At 56.6% G+C, this 13,707-nt stretch overlaps 1 protein-coding gene and 1 pseudogene across 19 annotated transcripts in view; one reads left to right on the top strand and one right to left on the bottom strand.

Moving 5' to 3' along the window:
* The first annotated feature begins 409 nt into the window (after positions 1-409).
* Positions 410-4,470, top strand: URAH (urate (hydroxyiso-) hydrolase; annotated as a pseudogene). Its single transcript, XR_013412168.1, has 4 exons — positions 410-638; positions 1,079-1,218; positions 3,242-3,377; positions 3,885-4,470. The product of XR_013412168.1 is annotated as a urate (hydroxyiso-) hydrolase (transcript).
* GAS8 (growth arrest specific 8) overlaps positions 2,546-13,707 on the bottom strand; it is a 35,989-nt gene continuing 24,827 nt past the window's right edge. For 15 of the 18 annotated variants that reach the window (XM_077983630.1, XM_077983628.1, XM_077983636.1 and 12 more), the window contains 3 exons: positions 11,098-11,307; positions 5,331-5,396; positions 2,922-4,689 (listed from right to left, as the gene is read on the bottom strand). In XM_077983630.1, the coding sequence (XP_077839756.1) occupies positions 4,540-4,689; positions 5,331-5,396; positions 11,098-11,307 (426 nt within the window). In that variant the 3' untranslated portion in view covers positions 2,922-4,539. 18 annotated transcript variants of the gene reach the window in all.

The raw sequence follows: 13,707 nt of genomic DNA, 5'->3' as shown, positions 1-13,707 counted from the left end.
CCAACCTGGCCAACACAGTGAAACCCCATCTCTACTAAAACTACAAAAATTATCTGGGCGTGGTGGCAGGCGCTTGTAATCCCAGCTACTCAGGAGGCTGAGGCAAGGAGGCGGAGGTTGCAGTGAGCCGAGATCGCGCCATTGTACTCCAGCCTAGACGACAGAGCAAGACTCCGTCTCAAAAAAAAAAAAGGTCCCAGGTCCCAGAGCAGGACAGCACCGTCTCCCCGCCCCCCGCCCCGCCCCTCCCACTGCCCCGCCCCGGTCCCCACCCCCTCCCACTGCCCCGCCCCGGTCCCCACCCCCTCCCACTGCCCCGCCCCGGTCCCCACCCCCGCTCTCAATGCGGCCCCGCCCCCTCTCGCCGCGGCCCCGCCCCCGGCCCCCACCCACCCCCGAGCAGGTCCTCGCGACTCCGCTTTCGGGCCCCAGGTCTGTTCGCCCTGATTCCCCACCAGCGCCCCCTTCCTGGGCAAAGCCCCGCTGGGGCCCTCCTGGTGGGCACGAGGTGGTCCGGGACAGGGTGACCGGCCCCGCCCTTCCCTTTGCCCGCGGGCGTCGCAGTCCGGCAGGGCAGGATGAGCTCGCGGGCCGCCCTGCGGCTGCTGAGGCTCCAGCGACACCTAGGACCCCAGGAGGTTAGGGGGCCAGGCCTGGACCTGCAGGGCTCCTGTCCCCTCAGCTGCTTGCGGGGGGCTGAGCGTCGAGGGCCCAGGAATCGGGGCGCGGAGGAGAGCCCAGTTCCGGGAGAACCACCCCAGGGGCTGGAACTGAGGGCCTGGGGGGAGATGGCCATTTCGTGGGGGCGTGGGTGGGAGAGTGGGTGTCCCCAGTGGGGCAGGGGAGCCAGAGGGATTGGTGGGGGAGGGTGGGGAGGCACAGGTCGCGCTGTTTACGTTTGGTGCCTTATCAGCTGACTAGGCAGTTCCAGTCACCCTTGCCCCCTGTCCCCTGGGCAGCTGGGAGAACTTGTCCAGAGGGCTGTTTATGCCCCACAGCTGGTGTGGACGCAGGATTGGGGTGGGTGGGCGGGCACAGGGCTCCAGAGGCTCACCCTGGTCTCCTTCTCCTGGCCCAGGGCAGCAGCATGGAGCCTACGGCCAGCCCACTGACCACCCATGTGCTGGACACCGCCTCGGGGCTCCCAGCCAGAGGCCTCTGTCTCCGCTTGTCCCGGCTGGAGGACCACAGCCAGCAGTGGATGGAGCTGAGGACAAGGTAGGAGAGAGGCCCTGGGACGGGGAGTCCCGCCCTGAGACAGATGGCGGGGACTGAGGAGCCAGGCAGTGAGGATGGAGAGCGGAGCTCACCGCTGCTGACTCTCCTCTCAGCCCGGGTTGGGGGTTAGGTTGGGAGCTCTCCCTTCTGCTTCTCTCAGCCCGTTTCCTCTGAAAATACAGGGATGAGGAGAGGAGCTGTTTCCTCCCTCCCTCCAGCCTCAGGCCCCTGTGACCCTGATGGGGCGGGAGTGAGTTTCTGCCTCTCCCTGGCAGCTGTGCCAGGGCGAGGGCGGGGGGTGGTGGTTAGGTGAGGCCTGAGGTGCAATCGAAGACCTCACTGTCACTGAGATCACGGGTAACCTTGTGACAGGCGGTAGGCTGGACACTATTTCCACTCTTTTCATTCTCCATACACCCCATGGGCCAGCACCATACTTACCCCTTCTACACACATGGGAAGACTGAGGCAGCAAGCCCAGGTACATGCTGGGATTCCCAGCCAGGCCTGAGGGGCCGTGTGTCCCTCAGCCTCCATGGGCTCTTGCCCACTGCCCCAGGCACAGGCTCTGCGGGGCACTTCCAGAGGCAGATGTCACCTACCCAGGCCTTATGGCCCCTGCATGAGAGGCAGGCCCCTCCCTTCCAGCCAGAAGGGCAGGGCTGGGCCCATAGGATCAGAGTCTGACTGTGCCGGTCCTCATTTGGTCCTTCACAAAAGCTGAGACGTGAGGGGTCCAGGTCTCACATGAGAAATTAGGACAGCACTGTGTGGGCTGGGCATCCGTGGTGGGTCACAGGGACCCATTCCCCCCATGCACACACGCTAGGTTTTGTTGTTTTGTTTTGTTATTGAGACAGTTTCTCTTGTTGTCCAGGCTAGAGTGAAATGGTGTGATCTCGGCTCACTGCAACCTCCGCCTCCCGGGTTCAAGAGATTCTCCTGTCTCAGCCTCCCAAGTAGCTGGGATTACAGGCACCCGCCACCACCCCCGGCTAATTTTTATATTTTTAGTAGAGACAGGGTTTCATCATCTTGGCCAGACTGACCTTGAACTCCTGACCTCATGATCCACCCGCCTTGGCCTCCCAAAGTGCTGGGATTACAGGTGTGAGCCACCTTGTTCGGGCCTGCTCCTTCTAATCACAGTAGAGGCGCGCACTTTAAAGACCAGCCGGCAAGAACGATGTGAGGTTTTCCGGAGGTGACTATGGGCAAAGCCACAGTTGTTCAGAACCCTGATAAGGGACCAGGGCACGCAACACGGACACTCCGTGGAGCTGGACAGGCCCATTCTGTGGGTGAGGGTTTGGCAGAAAGCCACACATTTTTCTTTTCCTTTTTTTTTTTTTCCTTTTTTTTTCTTGAAATGGAGTCTCGCTCTGTCGCCCAGGCTGGAGTGCAGTGGGGCGATCTCAGCTCACTGCAAGCTCCACCTCCCGGGTTCACACCATTCTCCTGCCTCAGCCTCCCCAGTAGCTGGGACTACAGGCGCCCGCCGCCATGCCCAGCTAATTTTTTCTATTTTTGGTAGAGACGGGGTTTCACTGTGTTAGCCAGGATGGTCTCGATCTCCTGACCTCGTGATCCGCCCGCCTCGGCCTCCCGAAGTGCTGGGATTACAGGCGTGAGCCACCGTGCCCAGCCAGCCACACACAATATTTTAAGTGAAAACCACAGGTTATAAAACAATACAAATAGTATAATCCACTTGATGAGTTATTTTAAGTTTGTAAACAAATATGCATAGAGAAAATCTGGAAAAATACGTGCCAGCTGTAAAGTGGTTATAAACTGTAGGAGACTTTTTCCCTTTTTGCTTCTCTGTGTTGTGACTTCCTAAAGACAGGGCAGTGGTGTCCCTGGACTGCTCTGCAACTGCAGGCCCTAACAGCCCCACTGTGTCTGCTCACCCAAGTCTGACAGGTGGCAGGGCAGTGTCTGAGGCCCACTGGGGTACAGACGCAGGAAAGCTGGGGTGGGGCGTCTCATCCCCATCTCTGCAGCCTCATCCTCTCCCCAGCTACACAGACCCAGATGGCCGCTGCCCTGGACTCCTGATGCCGGACCAGATGAAGGCAGGCACCTACAAGCTCACCTTCGACACTGAGGGCTACTGGAGGAAGAGGGGGCAGGAAAGCTTCTACCCATACGTGGAGGTGAGAGCCCCGGTGGGCTGGAGGGCCTGAGGCCCATGACTCACTGGGATCTGCAGGCCAGGTCCTGCTGGCTGGGCATCATTTAGACAGTGGGCAGACTGGTCCTGGGCGGTGGCAGGTAGGTGAGCTCACTTGCTTTGAGCTCCCAAAAGAAAGGTGTCCAGGCAGCAATAGACTCTATAAGGACACACCCATCGCTGACCTGCTCAGGGTCAGGCTTTGTGGGGAGGCTGGGCCACTCATCCCCTCTTTGTTGACACAGGTTTTCATCTGAGCCAACTCCAGCTCTCTGGGCCTAACCTCACTGCCTCACCCCACACTGGAGCCGCCACAGAAGCACCTCACTTATTGGGCTGCAGCTTCTGTGGAGTGTCCCTCTGGTGCAGAGGGTTCACCCCCTCCCAGACCCTCAGTCTGGGCTGCTGAATTCTCCAAGGTGTGTTGGGGCCAGATAGGTGGTTTGCTGCCATCCCCTTATACTCTCTCCTGGTCCTCTCTCCGTCTCAGGTTGTGTTCACCATCACCAGCAATGCCCAGAAGTTCCACGTGCCCCTGCTGCTGAGCCCCTGGTCCTACACCACCTATCGAGGGAGCTAGAGCGAAGACTGGCGGCAGGAGGCTGCCTGCCCTTTCCCGCACGCTGGCTGCACCCACCCAGCCCTCAACAGAGTGGGCTTCATGCTCATCGGGGAGCACTGGTGTCACCAATTCCTGGGGAAGTCCTGGCCCCCTGGAGAATCCCACTGGGCGGCTGTGACTCAGGTGTCAATAAAGTCAGTGCCAGCACCTGCAAAGCTGTCCACTTGATGGGACAACAGTGGCATGAAGACAGGCAGCACAGTGCAGCACTGCCCCAGCCCCCAGGTGAGTGCGGGGCACTCTGAGAAGGTGCTGCTGACTGTGGTTGAAGGTGAGACCAGGCAGTAGGCCTGGACACAGCCTGGACATGCACCCAGGGAAGGAAGCGACAGGGCACCACGGGTGAGGGTCCTGCAGGTGGTTCTCCTCCACAGAGCCAGGAATGAGGATGGCAAGAACATGTGAAAAGTTTTCATTTGCTGATGATAAAATCTAAAAAACTTGCTGTCCTTGGTATGAAAGGGGTTGTCATCCAGAGTGTTCCTAGGCTGGCTGTCTGGGCTGTGGCCCCCCAGTGGGGCGGCTACGTGGGGGTGCCCACCAGTCCCGCGGGGCCCTGGCCCAGTGTCTGCCCGATCACAGCTGTTTCCAAGGGCTTGAAGCCCACGTTGTCCAGAGGGATCCCGAAGGCCAGCAGCTTTGCCTCGTACGTGCGCAGCAGGTCGTTATGGGCCTGTGGAGACAGGGCGGAGTGAGGGAGCTGAGGATCCCCAGGCTCAGGACCACCAGAGCTGAGTGCAGCTCCGTGGAGGGGCAGCGTGAGCATCACGGTGTAGAAGGATAAAGCCAAACGCTTATCTGTCACTTCCTGTGTGGGACACAGCACCAAGCACCTCCACTGCATTGGCTCAGGTAGCACGACAGGGAGAGGCTGTTCCTATTCCCGTTCCACAAATGAGGAGACAGAGGCAGAGGGCAGGGACACTCAGGGCAGAGCTGTGGTCTGGGAGGGCTCTGGGCCCTGGTTGGGGGTTTCCCACTCAGGTTCTTCACGCCCTCCCTGCCCCTGTTGAATGACGTCTGTTACCTTCCCTGGTGGGCACAGCACCTTCTGACTCCCTGCCCAGCGGAAGGGGCTGACCAGGGAAGGGTCCAGGTCCCCCCCACACCCATCCCAGCAGAGATGTGGCCTAGACAACAGTGCTGTGCCCCAGACCACACAGAATCCAGATGCTCTCCGCTGGGGACAGTGACAGCTGCCTTGTCGAACAAGGTACAAAGTGGGAATGGGTGCGGTCCTCTGAAACCATCTGCATTTAGAACAGGCTGGGCACCGAGGGGGTGGCCCTGAGGGAGGGCAGGGCACATCCGTACCTTACAGACCCGGGCCAGCTCATACTGCAGGTCCTTGATGGTGCTGTTCTTCGATTCCAGAACATCCTGAGGAGAGAGAGGTGATGGAGTTTGAGACTCATCTTTTGGCCGAGGCAGTGGGGGTGGCCTGGGGGTTCCAGTGGGGGTCCTCAGAGATCCAGGGAATAACAGCCTGGTTTGATGGATGCATCCATCCACACAAGGTCATCAGCAGAAAAAGGTCCCCAAGGGTGGAGAGAAAACAACAAGGAAGAAACAGAGAACTGGGAGCCTGTGCTCACACAACCTGCATCTCCATCAACAGCCCGAACCAGGCACAGCCGCTCATGCCTGTGATCCCAGCAGTTTGGGAGGCCAAGGAAGGCAGATGACTTGAGGTCAGGAGTTTGAGACCAGCCTGGCCAACGTTGCAAAACCCCATCTCTACTAAAAATACAAAAAGTAGCCGGGCACAGTGGCTCGCGCCTGTGTAATCCCAGCTACTCAGGAGGCTGAGGCACGAGAATCGCTTGAACCTGGGAAACAGAGGTCGCAGGGAGGTGAGATTGAGCCACTGCACTCTAGTCTGGATGACAGAGCAAGACACCACCTCAAAAAAACCCCCAAAACGGTCCAGACACACAAGAAATGCAGATGAGGCAAGGGCAGGCAGCGTGCAGCCACACCGTGGAGACGGGCCACTAAACACCATTCGCATATTGCCTACATTACATTTTTTTTTTTTTGAGACAGAGTCTGGCTCTGTCGCCCAGGCTGGAGTGCAGTGGCCGGATCTCAGCTCACTGCAAGCTCCGCCTCCTGGGTCCACGCCATTCTCCTGCCTCAGCCTCCTGAGTAGCTGGGACTACAGGCGCCCGCCACCTCACCCAGCTAGTTTTTTTTGTATTTTTTAGTAGAGACGGGGTTTCACCGTGTTAGCCAGGATGGTCTCGATCTCCTGACCTCATGATCCACCCGTCTCGGCCTCCCAAAGTGCTGGGATTACAGGCTTGAGCCACCGCGCCCGGCCACATTGCATTTCTTAAGGCTTGTGAATGTACTATCTCACTGTTTTTTTTTGAGATGGAGTCTCGCCCTGTTGCCCAGGCTGGAGTGCAGTGGTGCAATCTAGGCTCGCTGGAACCTCCGCCTCCCAGGTTCAAGGAATTCTCTGCCTCAGCCTCCCAAATAGCTAGGATTACAGGCACCTGCCACCATACCCTGCTAATTTTTGCTTTTTTTTTTTTTTTGAGACAGAGTCTCGCTCTGTAGCTCGGGCTGGAGTGCAGTGGCCGGATCTCAGCTCACTGCAAGCTCCGCCTCCCAGGTTTACGCCATTCTCCTGCCTCAGCCTCCCGAGTAGCTGGGACTACAGGCGCCCGCCACCTCGCCCGGCTAGTTTTTTGTATTTTTTAGTAGAGACGGGGTTTCACGGTGTTCGCCAGGATGGTCTCGATCTCCTGACCTCGTGATCCACCCGTCTCGGCCTCCCAAAGTGCTGGGATTACAGGCTTGAGCCACCGCGCCCGGCCAATTTTTGCAGTTTTAGTAGAGACGGTTTCACCATCTTGGCCACGCTGGTCTTGAACTCCTGACCTTGTGATCTGCCCGCCTTGGCCTCCCAAAGTGCTGGGATTACAGGCATGAGCCACCGCACCTGGCCATCCCACTTTTTTGTAACAGAAACAAATAGTCTTCAGCAGCGTTGGCCCCACCCAGATGTGGGCAAGGGTTTCACCATGTGGTGAGGCAGGGGGCTTCTTGGGCTCCTGCCTGTGGGGCACTGCTGGGCCCAGCCTGGCTTTTGAGCCGTCTCTGCTGCCCACTGACACAGCAGCCCCCTCACACCCCAACCTGCCCAGTCTGCAAACAGTGTCCCTGCGGGGGCCTCTGTCATTCCCCCAGAAGATTCCTCACTTAGAAGTCAAGGTAACAATGACCAGGAAAGAAGGAATTGACCCACATTTAGCTCCATCCTCACCCTGGTGCGTGGGCGCAGCTGCAACAACTCTCACAGGCCACGACTGCTCTCTTCACCCTCATTGCGGTGGCTTAGCAGCAGGCCAGGTGCAGCCCTCAGCCAGGAGCTGGAAACACACCTCCCCCGCCTCCCAGCAGTGACCCCTCACCTGCCTGTGCTCACAGGGCCCAGTGCTGAGCAGACCAGCAAAGATGAGTCTTCAGTCTGGGGGCCACAGTGCCTCTGGCCCAGGTGAGGCCCCTCCTGTCCAGCCTTACTACCTCAGGCCCTGAGAGCCAGGCCATCCCAGATGACCAGGGTCCCCCACAGGCACCACCACCCACTGGGCCAGGACCCATGGTTCCCCCATGTGTGAACACCAAGTCACCTCGGCCCCTCCCAGCCCCACCTGTGGACTCAGCCTCCTGGTGGTTCTTAAACCCTCTGCCTGTCCCCACTGTGTGCTGGCCCCACCCAGCCCCGCCAGCCCTGTGCTCCCCATCAGCAGCAGAGTGGGCTCTGATCTGGTTCCCCCTGCCCAGCCCTTCCATAGTTCCCAACTGGCCCGAAACTCAAAGGCACAGCTGACAGGCCTTTCAGAACCAGCCTTTTCAGCCCAGTCCTGCATCTGTCCAACACCTGGGTGCCCCCAGGGCGGCTCAGCGAGGGGCTCACTACTATGACTGTGCCACTGCACTCCAGCCTGGGCGACACAGCGAGACTCGCAGGAAAAAAAAAGAGATTAGTTGACTTGAATGAGGTTAACCCTTGGCCTGGTGTCAGCGATGAGCACGTGGATTTGTGTTCAGCTGAACTGCATGTGGACCAATCACCTTAAAAACGCCATCTGTGGCCTTGCGGCTGGAACCACCATCTTCCAGTAATTCGCCCAAATGACAAACACAAAGAGAAAGAGGAGAGGCACCCGATACACGTTCTCCGGCTTTTTAGAAAACAGTTGTTCCTCTGGCCACGTATATGCGAATCTGTAAGAAAGCTGATACTGCAGACATCAAGGGAATGGGTACTGTTCAAAAAGGAAGCCCCACAAGTGCTGCCATGGCTGAACTGGGGAGTCTGCAGTGTTCCCCAGCACGCTGCTGGCGTTGTTGTAAACAAACAAGGGCAAGATTCTTGCTGAGAGAATTAAGGTGTGTACTGAGCACACTGAGCACTCTAAGAGCCGAGACAGCTTCCTGAAACGCGTGAAGGAAAATGATCAGAAGAAGAAAGAAGCCGAAGAGAAAGGTACGTGGGTTCAACTGAAGCGCCAGCCTGCTCCACCCAGAGAAGCAGCTTTGCGAGAATCAACGGGAAGGAGCCCAAGCTGCTGGAACCTCTTTCCGATGAATTCATGGCATCATAGGTGTTAAAAAAACACAAGACCTCTGGACTATAAAATGTTTCTCTTCATTGAGTAGAAGTGTGGCATCCTCTCCCCCAAAGAAATATTTAAAGCAAATTTTAATTGTGTCCTAATTCATTATATAATGTCTTTACTACTCAAATGTAATGTATTTCTTGCTGAAAGACGTGAGGTAGCTTATTGTGCAACAAATTACTCAACTGGTTAGAAAATGGCCAGGTATCCAGGCGTGGTGGCTCACGCCTGTAATCCCAGCACTCTAGGAGGCCAAAGTGGGTGGATCACGAGGTGAGGAGTCCGAGATCCACCTGGCCAACATGGTGAAACCCCATCTCTGCTAAACAAAATACAAAAATTGCCAGGCGCAGTGGCTCACACCTGTAATTCTAGCACTTTGGGAGGCTGAGGTGGGCAGGTCATGAGGTCAGGAGTTTGAGACCAGCATGACCAACATGGTAAAACCCCGTCTCTACTAAAAATACAAAATTTGCCAGGCGTGGTGGTGCACGCCTGTAATCCCAGCTACTCAGGAGGCTGAGGCAGGAGAATCGTTTGAAGCCGGGACACGGAGGTTGCAGTGAGCCGAGATCACGCCACTGTACTCCAGCCTGGGCGACAGAGAGAGATTCCGTCTAAAAAAAATTAGCTGGGTGCTGTGGCGGGCACCTGTAATCCCAGCTACTCAGGAGGCTGAGGCAGGAGAACTGCTTGAACCCAGAAGGCAGAGGTTGCAGTGAGCCGAGATCACACCACTGCACTCCAGACTGGGTGACAGAGCAAGACTCCTGTCTCGGAAAAAAAAAAAAAGAGAGAGATTTCGGAAGAAAATGGCCAGGTATTATGTATGAACTATTTTTACTGGTTTAAATATAGTCCCTCTAAATCATCAAGGAAGAAATAAAATAATTTACAAAAAAAAAAAAAAAAGCCATCTGTGGCTGGGTACGGTGGCTCATGCCTATAATCCTAGCACTTTGGGAGGCCAAGGCGGGCGAATCACTTGAGGTCAGGAGTTCAAGACCAGCTTAACCAACATGGTGAAACTCCATCTCTACTAAAAATACAAAAATTAGCCGGGCGTGGTGGCACATGCCTGTAATCCCAGGTATTCAGGAGGATGAGGCACGAGAACCACTGGAACCTGGGAGGGAGAGGCTGCAGTGAGCTAAGGTCACGCCACTGCACTCCAGCCTGGGCAACAGAGCAACACTTAGTCTTGAAAACAAACAAACAAAAATGCTATCTGTGATAGTTCTCAGGATGAAAGATGCTTCCCCAGACAGTGAGGAAGCCTCAAGCCTATGTCCCAGGCATCTGTTTCACTGAAGGACGAGTCCAGCACAAAGACAGACGGGTACCCTGCGGCCCCGAAGGCTGCATCTCTGTGACAACCCAGCCTCCCTGTGCTGGGGCTGTTGGTAGAGGCTTCAAGACCAGCTGTTTCCAGCTCAGGGGCAGCAGCTGGGCCAGGGGCACGTCATCCAACTTGGAGGGCCGCGAGGAAGCCACAGGCCTGGCCTCACCTGGCCAGGATTCCAGTGTCAGTCAAAGACCCTTTGCCCTGTATCCTGTTCCTTCTGTGACTTCTCCCAACGAGGTCCAGGGAACAGAGGCAAGGCCCAGGTCCACAAGCTGGACACAGGTAAGAGACCACCTGTGAGGCAGTTGCAGGCTCCAGCCTCCTCCTGATCCTCCAGCTGATGCTGTTTCTCCCTATGGGGGGCCCAGGCCTCATCTGCTTTCTTTACTGCCCTCGCCCATGCCCGGGACACCCTAGCAGAGCAGCACCATAAATAACTGTGACACAGAACGAGGGAATGTTCTGGGCCCTGCTTAGACTTCATGTCCCCAGTACCACAAAGGTGGGGTCAGGCTACCCAGGCTCCCACGGCCCTGCACTTACCGTATCCATAACTGTCCATGTCCTAAACCAGCCCATCTCAGGGCCTCCCGGTACCATCTCTGTCCCAGGATGCGGTGCCCTGGGCTGAGAGCTCAGGAAGTACCGCCATCCTCCAGGCCTGTGTCTGGGTCTGTTACCACCAACAGACGAGCTCAGGCCCACAGAGATTCCAAGAGTGGCTTTTCCACTCCCAAGGCCATCCTCAGGCTGCACTCAGATGACTAGAGCCTTACGTGCTCAGATGAGCCAGACCCGAGAATTGGAGTGGGCAGAGGCTCAGAGGTTAGGAGTCACCATGAGGTCACACAGGGGCAAGGGAAGATCCGAGAGAGACTTGAGCAGATCTGTGAGAAGAGGCTGCCGGTGCAGATGGTGAGAGGCATCCATGCCTACGGCACCCCGCTCTGTTCTCAGGTCACAGGAAACCCATGAATGCCCCCTCCCCAGTGGTTAACCGAGGGGTCTCTGTGCCCGTCCGAGGGGGAACAGCACAGAACTGAAGACCCTTGCCACACGGAAGAGGCTGCCCACTGGGGCCAGGAGCCTGTCTAGGGCCTACCTCAAGCTTGCGGGACACCAGCGTCAGGGCTGCGGGGTCCAGGTTAGAGGCAGCCAGGACCTCGTTGAACTGCACCTCCTTCTTCTCCACAGCAGCGCTCAGAGCCTGTAGCTTGCGCTCTAGCACCAGGTTCTTGAAGCCTGTCTTCTGCTGCACCTCCTGGATGGCTGCAGTGAACTTCCGGTAGAGCTCGTCCCGCTCCTGCTGCACCTGCAGGGACAGCGCTGGGATGGGCGATGAGGCCCCTCACTTGGGGACATCTCGCTGGCAAGACGCTGCCTCCCACCTCTGCACCTGCCTGGAACACGCTGCTTCTATGGGAGGTGGCTTTCCAATAGCGCCCACTCCCACAGCACCGGGGTGTGGTCCACACTGCCTGCACCCTGGCCCTCTGTATAGCTGCCACACAGTGGAAGGCAGGAGAAAAACGTCGGCACGAGCTCTCCTCTCAGGACGGTGTCTCTGCAAGCCGTGAGTGTCCTGGTGAGAGCTGGAGCAGCCCCACCCTGAAAGCTGCTCCATGGGTGGCCGAGGCCAGTCCTGCCCGAATGAGGGCTGTGGGCTCAGGTGAGATGTGAGATCCAGGGCATCCGGCAGGCAGAGCTTGCAGGTGGAACCCCTTGGAGGATGTGCTCCCTTGGCCCGCCCCAGATCCTGGCATCACAGGACAGGTGCTGTCCGCCCCACAAATGGCGGATCTGGAGCATGGCCTTGGAGCCAGCTGCCTGCCGGCCAGTAAGACTGTTCTTTTTTACCTCCTAATTCTTCTACTTATTAATTGCACTTTCTAAAAAAAATCTAGACCTGGTTGAAGACTATAAAAAAGTGAACACCCTGGCCGGGCGCGGTGGCTCACGCCTGTAATCCCAGCACTTTGGGAGGCCGAGGCGGGCGGATCACAAGGTCAGGAGATCGAGACCACGGTGAAACCCCGTCTCTACTAAAAATACAAAAAATTAGCCGGGCGCGGTTGTGGGCGCCTGTAGTCCCAGCTACTCGGGAGACTGAGGCAGGAGAATGGCGTGAACCCGGGAGGCGGAGCTTGCAGTGAGCCGAGATCGCGCCACTGCACTCCAGCCTGGGCGACAGAGTGAGACTCCGTCTCAAAAAAAAAAAAAAGTGAACACCCTGAGCAGGGCGCAGTGGCTCACGCCTGCAATCCCAGCACTTCGGGAGGGTGAGGTGGGTGGATCACCTGAGGTCAGGAGTTCAAGACCAACCTGGCCAACATAGTAAAACCCCATCTCTATCAAAAATACCAAACATTAGCTGGGCATGGTGGCAAGCGCCTGTAATCCCAGCTACTCGGGAGGCTGAGGCAGGAGAATCGCTTGAGTCCAGGAGGTGGAGGGTGCAGTGAGCCAAGATCACGCCATTGTACTCCAGCCTGAGCAACAAGAGCGAAACTCCATCTCAAAAAAAAAAAAAGTTAACACCCTTAACCCCAGTTCCCAGAGGCCACCCACCATTGTGAACACTTGGTGTGACCCCTTCCAGAATGTTCTCTATACATGTAAAAACATTTATGACTGTTTGGAAGAAAACAGGATCATGCTAAAATACTGCAGCTTTTTTCAAAGCACGACCTGTGATACCTGGAGCACCTCCAAGACAGCACCTGGCCCTGTACCCCTTCTAACTGCTGTTAATTAGAATTCCCCAGATTTGCTTAAATCCAATTCCCTGTCCGCAGGCACGTGGATTATAAGTGCCTTTGGGCCGGGCGCGGTGGCTCATGCCTGTAATCCCAGCACTTTGGGAGGCTGAGGCGGGCGGATCGCAAGGTCAAGATATCGAGACCATCCTGGCTAACATGGTGAAACCCCGTCTCTACTAAAAATACAAAAAATTAGCCGGGCATGGTGGTGGGCACCTGTAGTCCCAGCTACCCAGGAGGCTGAGGCAGGAGAATCACTTGAACCCAGAAGGCGGAGGTTGCAGTGAGCCGAGATCGCGCCACGGCACTCCAGCCTGGCGATGGAGTAAGACTCCATCTCAAAAAATAAAAATAAATAAGTAAGTGCCTTTGGTCTCTAAATTTTGCTGACAAATTTGAGCTCCCAGTTCTCTAGGAAGAGACATGGACTTTGACACTGTCAGGAACCACATTCAAATGGAAGAAAATACGGCAGGGAACAAGACTCCAGCCCAGGTACGTCTCTGCTCTCCTCTTCCCAGTAATGTCCACCTCAAAACTCACAGGGAGGAGGAAGGGCCCCTAACACAGCAGTCCTCAGAGTCTCACTGGGGCACCCTTCCCTTAGGTGCCAAGAGTCGGCACAGCCTAGCAATGCACATCAGGTAGGACCTGAGGTGTCTCCGACAGATGGGATGTTTCCGAGGGGCGAATCCTACTACAACCGTTTGTGTTCATGAATTTCAGTTAGGCTAGAGAACACAAACAGCACACGTAACTGCAGCTCAAGATAAGATGATCTGGCCACGCACACCACACACAAAGCCTTGAGGGCCCCATGGTGCAAGGATTGGTCCTTGGCCAGAACTTTGAAAATCAACAGAGGCAAGGAGTCTCTTTGAGGGACAAAGACAGGACCAAGCATCCCTACCACTCACTGGCAATCTCGGAAGGGCACACGAAATGAAATGTTT

The sequence above is a fragment of the Macaca mulatta genome, chromosome 20 (assembly GCF_049350105.2).
Source record: "Macaca mulatta isolate MMU2019108-1 chromosome 20, T2T-MMU8v2.0, whole genome shotgun sequence".
NCBI classification, from domain to species: Eukaryota; Metazoa; Chordata; class Mammalia; order Primates; family Cercopithecidae; genus Macaca; species Macaca mulatta.
This window is presented reverse-complemented; position numbering and strand designations above follow the sequence as displayed.